The sequence below is a fragment of the Ptychodera flava genome, chromosome 17 (assembly GCF_041260155.1).
Source record: "Ptychodera flava strain L36383 chromosome 17, AS_Pfla_20210202, whole genome shotgun sequence".
In the NCBI taxonomy this organism is placed as follows: Eukaryota; Metazoa; Hemichordata; class Enteropneusta; family Ptychoderidae; genus Ptychodera; species Ptychodera flava.
In genome coordinates, this window is record NC_091944.1 from 15818995 (window position 1) to 15829338 (window position 10344).

A 10344-nucleotide genomic window follows, 5' to 3' on the forward strand; every position below is an offset into this window, starting at 1 on the left:
TACATGTACTTCACGCTCTAGCGTACCTGCAGATATGTGTATACTGTTTATGTAGAACCCCATGTAGATACAGCACGTTAAATGTCTACGGTCGTTATACAGTTGCAATTCACTCTCTGGCTCTTGGCTTAACTGTGTTGTTACCAAAGAAAAGTTCAAGCCGCCAAAGTGCTGCTTTCACATGATGAAGATGTGAAGCGGCTCGGAAGGTCCTATCTAATCGGCAGGTTTTAATCATTTACAGAAACTTAGGGAGTCTGGAACTAAGGCTATTGTGTAGCTGGTCGGTTGTTTGACAATGACTCAATAATGACAACGATAACTAGCCAGCCAATAAGATAAAATCTTCCGAGACGCTGCACTGGTCTTGCAAAAAATAATTACTTGTTCGACAGTGTTAAGAGTTCGTCCCACTATAAGAAAGGGAGCGCTAACATGACCACTGGGTTATCAATATATTCATTTGTTTTCCAAAGGAAATGTTAGTCATTCTTAAGAGAATCTGCAACAATTTGATAGTTTCGGGGTGCTTTTTGTCAAATACAAAATGTATACTGATTCTTACATATATATGGCCAACCACGACGCGTTCATAAAAAACATCGGGTGACAGTTATTGGGACTCTCAAATTTCTACAATTTTCTTCTGATCTATACCTCTTGTGGGCCCATTTTAAAGCTCTTGGAGAAAAAACGTTTAACGTCTTAGTTTTTTCGAAAATCAAAAATATCATTTTCTCCCATAGAGTTAACACAGGGATGGCGACCATTTTGAATTTCAAATATCGCAAAATGTTGGGTATTTTGTTTCGCTAGTTCCAAACTTTCCACGGTGACCCCGATTTTTATTGTTGATTTGGGAAGAGAATGGTTGAAAATTTCATTTAGGAAAGTTTAAGCAAAAGTTTAAGGATTTCATTTTCGAGGCGCATACTACTTAAAGTCCCGAATAGACTCAATGAATTACTCCCCCCGAAAACTATCATGTATTTGTTCTGAAAACATGCGTACAAGTCAGCGAAAGGTTTACTTTCCTTTCCCCTGAATACTGAATGCATTGAGCATGAAACCATAAGCTGGTTTTGTGAGTTCTCAGCACTCGACATTGGAAGTCCCCGACCACGTGGCGGGCGTCTGACAGCTTTCATCGGTTTTTTTGCACCTTTGAACGCCATCGATGGCTGTACTGTAGGTTGTTGTTGTTTTTGTTGTTGTTGTTGTTGTTTTTGTTGTTGTTGATAATCCTGCTTGATTTCTCGTTGATGGCTCGTAGGGTGGGCGTTGTTTTGAACTTGGGAACTCATCGGTGCGTTGAACAGGGGCTCTGCGTGATCGGGTTGAGTCATCCGAGATTGTTGGGCAGCTGAAGGTGGCAAAGTAAAACGTATTTTCTATTTTTGTATACACAGTACTTTGTTTGCAAGGACAGGTGTTTGTATTACATCATATCTGTAAGTAGACTTCTGATGATTGATGTCTCCTTTGCCAGGATAAATATGATGAAGCTCTGTCATGAGACGAAGTGACGCCAACTGAATCGTCAACACACAGTTTTGCCCTATTAAATGGAAAGTGCTTTGCACATTCCATGCTTTTTCATAAATCTAGTTGTAACATGGAAAAAAAAAACACTTCAACCAAGGAGCATCTCTCTCTCTCTCTCTCTCTCTCTCTCTCTCTCTCTCTCTCTCTCTCTCTCTCTCTCTCTCTCTCCATGAAAGTTTGGATACTTTATGGCCAAATTATTTGACGTACCTGAAATGGCCCTTTGGATAGTTTCTGCTAACTGTTTGTTCCCAATGTTTTCTAGGGCACTTAAAAGATCGACGAGCAACGCCTTGTTTCCCTTTTGCTTCTTCCATGTCTGTAGTATCTGATGGATCTGTTCGTTCGTGTTGTGTCTATCTTCATAGACGATTTTTTCAACGTCAGTGTCTGAGAGCAGTTTACGCCCGAAACTTTTGATGTCGGATGGAAGCAGTTTCTGCTCTATCAGGTCAAAGCTGATGTCGAGAGGATGAGGCGACGATGTCGGAATCTGTATATGGAAACGAATGAAACTCACTGATGTGTTACCGTTCTAAATATGTCGTCTACAATTCAAGTGCAAATATATTTAGACATACAATTACTCTATATGCATTGCCAGGAAACTAAATGGATGCTATAGGTGAAATTCGTGCAGCCAGGACACCTCTTCAGTATTGCCACCTTTCATTTAAAGGCATGATTTCCAATCACACACAATACAATTTGCATATAATTTACATTAAGTATGCACCTCGAAAGTGAAAGACTTAAACTTTTGCTCTAACTTTCCTCAAGGAATCTTTCAATCATTCTCTTTCAAAATCAAGAATAAAATTAGGGGGTCATCGCGCAAACTTTGGTACTAGAGAAACAAATCACCCGGCAAGATTTACCGATATTAGAAATTCAAAATGGCCGCCATCCCTGTGTTAACTCTATAAAGAAAAATAAAAATTTTCGAATTTCGAAAAACTAAGCCGGTGAAAAGTTTTCTTTCACCAAGAGCTTCAAAATGAACCCCCACATGTGGTATATCAGAAGAGAATTGTAAAAATTTGAGAGTACGAATGTCTGTCCCCGAGGTGCGTTCTACCTTAAAACGACAGGAAATAAGAGTATCCTATACATCATGCCATTTTCAATATAGACTTTAAAATGAGTACCTCATACCAGTGTGATGCTCCTCGGGGATAGAGATTACAATATTCTTTTGGTCTATCACTCATGGGGCCCATTTTGAAACTCATGAAGTAAAAGTTTCCACGGGCTTAGCTTTGCGAAAATGAATAATTTTATTTTTCTCTCATAGAAATACCACATGGATGGTAGCCATTATGAATTTCAAATCTACCTAAAAATTGGTTAATTTGTTTCTCCAGTGCCAAACTTTACACGGTGACCCCGGATTTTCATTATTGAGTTAGAAAGAAAACGGGTGATTTGCTTGAGGAAACTTTGTGCAAAAATGTGTCTTTAAATTTCGAGCCGCGAAACCTTAAGTTGCTTTATGCTTTTGTGGAAATGATTGGGTAATGATTCAAACAGTTGCAGGTAATTTCCCCTTACATGCATACCTTGCCCTTCACAGGACACGGCAGTTCGAACTTTAATTTACAGTAAACAGATTCATCGTCGTCACTATTCCTAGTCCTCGTAAAGATCACATATCCTTGCACGCGGTCATCGCCATAGTTGTCGCCGCTCGGGTCAAAGGACACGGTCAACTCGGCCCAACACCGGCGTTCCGCGTAGAACGTTAGATACTCTTCGCTGCCCTTGTCGATCTTGAACTGATCTCCACCAACATGAAGGTAAACCCTCTCTCCCTCTGGCAGGTCGATATCACGGGAAGATGGAAGAGAAGAATTTTTCCTCCAGTCCTCTTTTTTCATCTCTTCAAGACGTTCTTTGCACATGTCACTCACAACGCAGTCGACGTAAAGGTTTTTGGGGTTCTCCTTGTGGCGCAGAAGAATAAAGTTTACAACTTTACAGTTTTTTCGCGCCATTCCAGTGGCCTTTCGAGCAGTCTTTTCCACTTCAATCCCAGCATCGGCAAGAGCAACAACGAAGCGAGTACAACCCCTGTTGAAATAAAGAAAAACGGTGGAATGGTGTCAAATAAACGTGAAAAGTTTAAAGCCCCATTAGCTGCATCTTTTAGAATTATATTTTATAATTTTACTTTTAAGCTAAATTAAGTTTGTAAGAATATACTAAGGTGTGTGTATACACTCATTATTAATTAACTGCCCGTTGGGACTGCACATGCAATTCTGAACACGATAAAGATTACACTGCGATTAAATATTTGCCTAAACATTAAATTGCAGCCACATGTGGAAAAGTAAAAACCGTGGATACTGTGCATATCTGCACTGAAATCTGCACATAAACTGCACAGAGTAGCCTAATGTAATGCATAGGGTTGAATGTTTTCAATTGTGGCATTGTATGTTCTGTTTCCCTTTCAGAGAAAACCGGGGAGAATATGAAGATATTTCAAGAGTGGGGCTAGTTGGGCTTTAAAATGCAGATTTAATTAGTCCACGTGTTGGAAGAGAGTATAGCTGCATCTTGATGATGCAGAGTGAAAACTCATACTTCCCAAGAAATTCATATGAATGTATTACGGTGGCTTACTGAGGCCACATTACTCCTATGGCCTCATTAAGCCACCGTATATATGAAACCTCTCCCGTCTTGGTCCCATTTTTACGTACATCGGCGCACATTATGCGAAGTGGCAAATTAAAAGTTTAGTGAGTCTTGGGCTTTATCAAAGTTTCCGTACATCCAAACGATAGAAAATCACTACGAAATCCCTTAAGAAGCAAGTATCATATTCATGGAAGACTTTCACTGAAGACTCGAAGTGAATTGCTATAGTATCTGGGCCACAATTTTTTCGAATTTTCATTCCATGCATCGTCAAAAATGCGATAGCCCAATCACAATATCACAATACTGCCCGTTATCCCCTGGTATGGGTGTCCGCTGCCCGGCAATACTCGGGTCTCAAACACAACTTCACATTACCCTGACAGCAAATCGGTACTCTGAGCTCTGTACCATGCACGAAATACTGAGCCTTGAGAAAAAGAAAGTAAGTTTACGTGATTCAGACAACTTGAGTCCTGCAGAGTTTTGACATTATATCGAACGGTGTAATAGCTTAAAATATGCTCTAATGCTAACCTTGCTAACTTGGTTGTAAAGCTGAGGCACCTTTCTGTACATTGAATACCAGCAACTTCCTCCGTGACGTCATGCCAACGATCATTGCCACCATCTTTAAGGAGTGTCAAGCTCTTTGTCTCGCTCGAGTTCGATTGGAGAGGGCCGCAGCTTGGCAAAGAGAGTTCAAAGGCAACTGGTTTGGAGATGTCAGCGTCTGACTGTAATTCGAGAACTGTTCCCAAAGCGAACACATTGCCAGCATTTTCTTCAACCAGTTCTCGAGCGCGAACGGCGATTTTTTCGTCGACATTCATGAGCTGCGCGATAACAGAAAGTTGAAATTGCAAGAGATGTAAAACGAAAAGAGTAAGAAATTTAACTTTAGAAAGAGTGTTATGACTGTATCTGAAAAAAAGATATTTCCGCGACAGACAATAATGACAACTGTCGTGGTGAATGACAGACAATACGTTTCGTACACCGAAGATCTTTTTATCGACCACACTCGTACTCGACTTGCAGCGCCGAGTATGAATCACTCTGTAATCACTGTACATATACAACGGCCTGCCTATCCATTATTATGATCAATATAATTCCTACAAATGTAGTTATATATTCATTTTATCGACATTAATATGTCTATAAGTAGAACTTTAATCTAAATTCAACTTCTCAATGTTTGAAAGAAAAATTTCATATACGGCGACCGCTTGGACGTCATGACAATTAATAGCTACTCTGCTAGCCAAAGGCAAAATGATTTTACCGAGATGGATATTTTAGCCCCTGTTTTGGAACATGATTTTGCAATTGGAGTATTGCAAATATATTTGATGAATTGTACTCTTAAATTGTAAGTCACCATATGCCGTAAGCTGATCGATACCTGAGCTGTAATTTTCGCGCGTTTTCTGTCCTTGTCGTCCGTTCCAGTTGTGTCAATCTCGACGTCCCCGTTCTTGCACGAAACGACTAGATCGTCCCCGTTTGTCAGCTGAAAGGAATACTGTTTTGGTTTTGACACTAGCGTTACCACCGACGATTTTGGAATCTCTGCTTTGATGATATTAACCTCCTGCAAAGAGAAAAAAGTTGTGATATGTAAAACTAAAATATGACTGTGCAATCTTAATTGGCGTCTTTATGGAAGCAATACAAATGTCTACAAAATGCACTTTCTTGTCCCCATTTAAGTTCCAGGAACACGATTGGAACCAATGGGAGGACTGGATCTTCATATGTTTCAAATTTCTCAAAAGCGTTTTTTACCAAATCGCTGAATGTTGCAAAATAATAAATTACTCTTAAAAAGAAAAGAAGATGAGCTTACATTTGCAGGTTAAAATGACTTTACTTCACCATCCAATTATCCAAAATTAGTTCCAATCGTGTTCAGGGTGATAGCATGTACATTTCCAAAAAAATTCTAGACTTGGTCACATTACACGTGATATCAGTATTTGTAATCATTTTCATGACATATATTATTCCCGTTTTTGCAACGCTCGCTAGGTCTAACGACTCATCTGCCACTTTCCCCGAATTCAATTGGAGACGTTTCCACCTCTTACAACGTAACTATGACGCTATTACGTCACAAGTATTGAACCAATAGCGCTCCTTACACACATGGCAGCTTTCAAAAAATTTACTTGTGCGCTAGAGACGCTTTAATCCAATTTTCAATATTTTCAATATTACCTTCCAACTTTTCAAACCTACAGAGTTGCCATCGCTGTCGATCGACCTAACCACTGTATCGCGTGTCCTGTCATTAGGCCTCCGTGACCCTTGACCTGATCTCATGGCAACAACAGGTGGTCGATCGAAACACCCCTTTTCGATGCCAATGTTGTAGACCTCAGTCTCAACACGTTCTCCATCGGACGGCTGCAAGGATTCTGGCGGATGTTGGAGAATCTCGGTGGAAATTTTACACGGTTTTCTGACTGAATTCGGTGCAATTTCGTATTTCATCTGGTCTGATACGTCGATCACTTGTTTCTAAAGGATGGAAGACGAGAACATTCAATATTAGGTGAAGATGTCAACTTACTCATCGAAACGCCAATGAACAAATCGATCATAATCAAAAATGATATTTTTGGACGATTTGGATTTCTCACTGTTCTTGAAGAAAGATTGCAGTTGCTCTTAACAAAATAAAACTGCAAATTAATTAAGACTGCCTTATGTAGTATGTAGTATTTATTTATTAAAGTGACATGTGACATCACTAAAATCATATACATCACTTGAAAAAAAAATACAATATCTATAGAGTGAGTGGTCACCCAGCCCAACGGGCTTATAAGTCACTATAGTATTGGAACCATTGAAATACATTTGGCACTCAAATAAAAGTACAACAAAAATCTATTTAATATCATTTCTGAAATAAAGTGCTACGTCGCCTATGAAATGCCTTGACTATATACTTCGCTGTAATTCTAGTATTATTTTCCATTAGGAATACAAGTTTTCGAGTGTCGTCATATAAAACAAAATCTTGGTTTGAAAGTCTTAATGTACTATATAAGTGGTCACGAAGGTCATTGTACAAGGAACAGTGAAACATAAAATGTATTTCATCTTCAATTTCATTTGAAGAACACAACTGACAGGTACGTCTTTCTACACATTCGCCTCTATATCGGCCAGTTTCGATACGGAGTGGAAGAATACCGAACCGTAATTGAGCAAGTAAAGATCTTTCGGCTCTTGATAAATCTAATAATAAATATTTTTCTGTTCCAAAATTAAACTTAAATTTGGCATATGTACGCAATTTTGGCTTGTTTTTTACAAAGTCAGACCAATTTTTAGTACAGTCTGTTTGTTTTTTTAATTCTATATTGTGAATGTTGCAAGGGAAAATATGATCTATGTCCAAGAACTCAAATATATTGTACATTTCAGATGACCAGTTATTAATATTCAATGAGTGGTCCCACAAAAAAATTTTCTTTGTCAATCTACTTTCATCTAAGCAGCACAGACGATTCCATAACCGGGCTTTGTTTACCCAGTGCCTTGTGATACATGTATTCCAACCTGTGTCGCCATTTACTGCTAATATTGGTGCAAATTTATTAACCCCAGGAAAAATCTCAAAGCCCTGTTCTGCACCGTTTCACACACTTTATACGTATTGTAACCCCAAGCTCCTGAGCAATAGTCTAAGATCGGCACCACACAGACATTATATATTTTTGTGTACGTCTTAAATCCCATATTACTTAAAAAACTTAATTTCGACATAACTGCACCAAGGGCCCTATTTGCCGATTCGGCAAGAGCTGCTGCTGTTACAGAGAAATCAAGGTGCTCATTAAGTAAAACTCCAAGATATTTATACTGTGTAACAAAATCTAAATTGACATTTCCAATGTGAAATTGAAACTCGCTACGACTGCTATTTTTTCTTCGAAAGTGAACAACTTTAGATTTAAGTGCGTTCGCTGTCAAGCGCCAATTTTTACACCAGACATTAACTGGTCAAGCATCTTTTGCAAGTTCATTTCTGAATCTGAAAACAAAACAATATCATCAGCAAAGAGTAGCATACAGTAATTTGATCCACCAATCTTTATCCCACAATCTAAGGTTTGAAATCACTAACCATATCATTAATAAACAAAGAAAATAGAGTTGGTGATAAATTATCTCCTTGTCTAACACCTGTAGTTGTGTGAAATGTAGCTGATTGAGATTTAAAACTGCATTTGTATCGCTATAAATTGCTTTTATGGAGGAATACATTTTACCATCTATACCATTCATCAATAACTTGTAAAGTAAACAATCTCTATCTACAAAATCAAAAGCCTTACGTAGATCAAGAAATGAAGCAAACGTTGGTAGATTCTCATTCATTCTATTGCGAATGATGGTAGTCAGAGCATAAATATGGTCTTGACAAGACCTATCCTTTCTAAATCCATTCTGTTCCTCTGCTAAAATTTCATTACATTCTAAATAATTTAAAAGTCTACAATTCAAAAACGAGCTGTACAATTTCGAGATAGTACTTTGCAGACTGATGCCTCGTCTACGTGGGTCAGATGATGTATCTTTAGGTATGGGAATAATAACAGCCGTTTTCCAAGGTGATGGCATGATACCAGTGTCAAAACATAATTGAAACAAATGTACCAGGACCTCTATTGTGTGTTTATTTTTCAAAACCTCATACGGGATACCATCTATGCCAGAACTTTTACCACTTTTTGCTCTCTTTACAACCTTGTCTATTTCGTCGTAAATAATATTTCTGTTGAGTTCTTGATTTGGCAGATAAGTTGGACCCGACATATTTTGTTCCATCAATATCTTATGTGTTTTTATGGCTGGCTATGATTGCCTATTGAAGTCTGTACTGGTATAGCGGCATTGCCTACAATCATGTACATATACGTGAACTACTGTTTTATCGCGACATTGAATTTGTAAGCTTGTAATGTCCCATTTACAATTGTTTCATGACATAAGTTTTGCCCTAAGGGTAGTTCTCTAACTTTAAATCAAACATTTGTAAGAGCAAGAGAGGGTCAATGGTGCGATACAAAACCTTGCATATCAAGCCTCATGCATATGCTACCCGCCAATGGTTAATTGTAAACTACACTGACACCATAGCCCTGCCTTCACATCTATGTCTTCCTGGCATTGCACGCCCTCTAGCTGGAAATACACAAAACTTTACGTAGACCCACACTGTAACAAGTATACTGAACAATTACCCGTTCGTCTGGGTGTATCTGTGTCGTGTGCTTTTCTCCCTTCTTTAAAGACTGTACGTGATGGTGAACGCCGTCTCTTTCACCGTTTCGAGAATTGTGAGTAGCCGACCCTCGCCATTTTCTGTATTCTTTTCCTCACCTGCCGAATATATGAATAGAATGATATCTTGGTATGTAAAAATCAATTAAAGCTGCTACGCGTTTTCTGTGTGACAAAACCATAAATCTGACCAAATACGTGTTCTATTATTAGAGTGACCACCTGGATTATGTCATACTGAGTCTCAAAAAATTGGTCATTTATGTCACAGTTTGCATCAGGGTGTCTCAGCAGGAGACCTAAGCGAACGTGTCCTCGGATACGAAATCACTATTACTATACTGATGTCATGGCAACAATGACGCAAAGGTAACACAAATCACAAAAAAGCGATCGATAATTGAGGGCGTTGAAACAGACTCAAACAAAATGTCGTCGACATGTATTGTCTGACACGTAAGCTGACCTGTCTTGTACAAAGATTTACACGCGCTCTAGTTTTTGAAGTAACATGAAGATAAAATCACCAAGCATACTCACTCTGTCGTCTGTTGTTTTATCACGTGGACCAATAAACTGCGTTGATCTGATGGATAATGCTTGTTTTGATATTTCCTAATAGCGTCAACACCCTCAAGGCAGACGGCGAGGGGAGGGTCTTGCAGAGGGTTGCCATCCAGCTTCAAGCTTTGCAGATTTGCTAAGGACTCCCCAAAGGTGTTTGGGAGTCTGCGCAGGTTGTTGTTTCTTGCGTCCAGAAACTTGAGATTTCCTTGCAGACATATATCCTCAGGTAAACTAGAAATCTCGTTGTTACTGATATTTAACTCTTTAAGCTCGGACAAAACC

At 38.9% G+C, this 10344-nt stretch overlaps 1 protein-coding gene across 1 annotated transcript; it reads right to left on the minus strand.

The window, feature by feature from the left end:
- Positions 1-482: 482 nt before the first annotated feature.
- LOC139116628 (ankyrin-1-like) lies at positions 483-9589 on the minus strand. The gene is made up of 8 exons (XM_070679225.1): positions 9456-9589; positions 6415-6717; positions 5600-5788; positions 4729-5027; positions 3105-3615; positions 1756-2038; positions 1031-1363; positions 483-502 (listed from the first exon to the last, which is right to left on the minus strand). The coding sequence occupies exons 2-8, from the start codon at positions 6688-6690 to the stop codon at positions 483-485; spliced, it is 1911 nt and encodes a 636-aa protein (XP_070535326.1). The 5' UTR covers positions 6691-6717; positions 9456-9589.
- Between the last annotated feature and the right edge of the window lie 755 nt (positions 9590-10344).

Excerpts from the sequence above, each read along its gene's own strand:
- LOC139116628 (XM_070679225.1), bottom strand. The coding sequence starts at position 6,690 with ATGAAATACGAAATTGCACCGAATTCAGTCAGAAAACCGTGTAAAATT. Across the intron at positions 3,616-4,728 it reads TTTACAACCAAGTTAGCAAG|GGGTTGTACTCGCTTCGTTG; the intron begins GTTAGCATTAGA and ends TTATTTCAACAG. Across the intron at positions 2,039-3,104 it reads CGTGTCCTGTGAAGGGCAAG|ATTCCGACATCGTCGCCTCA; the intron begins GTATGCATGTAA and ends TTCCATATACAG.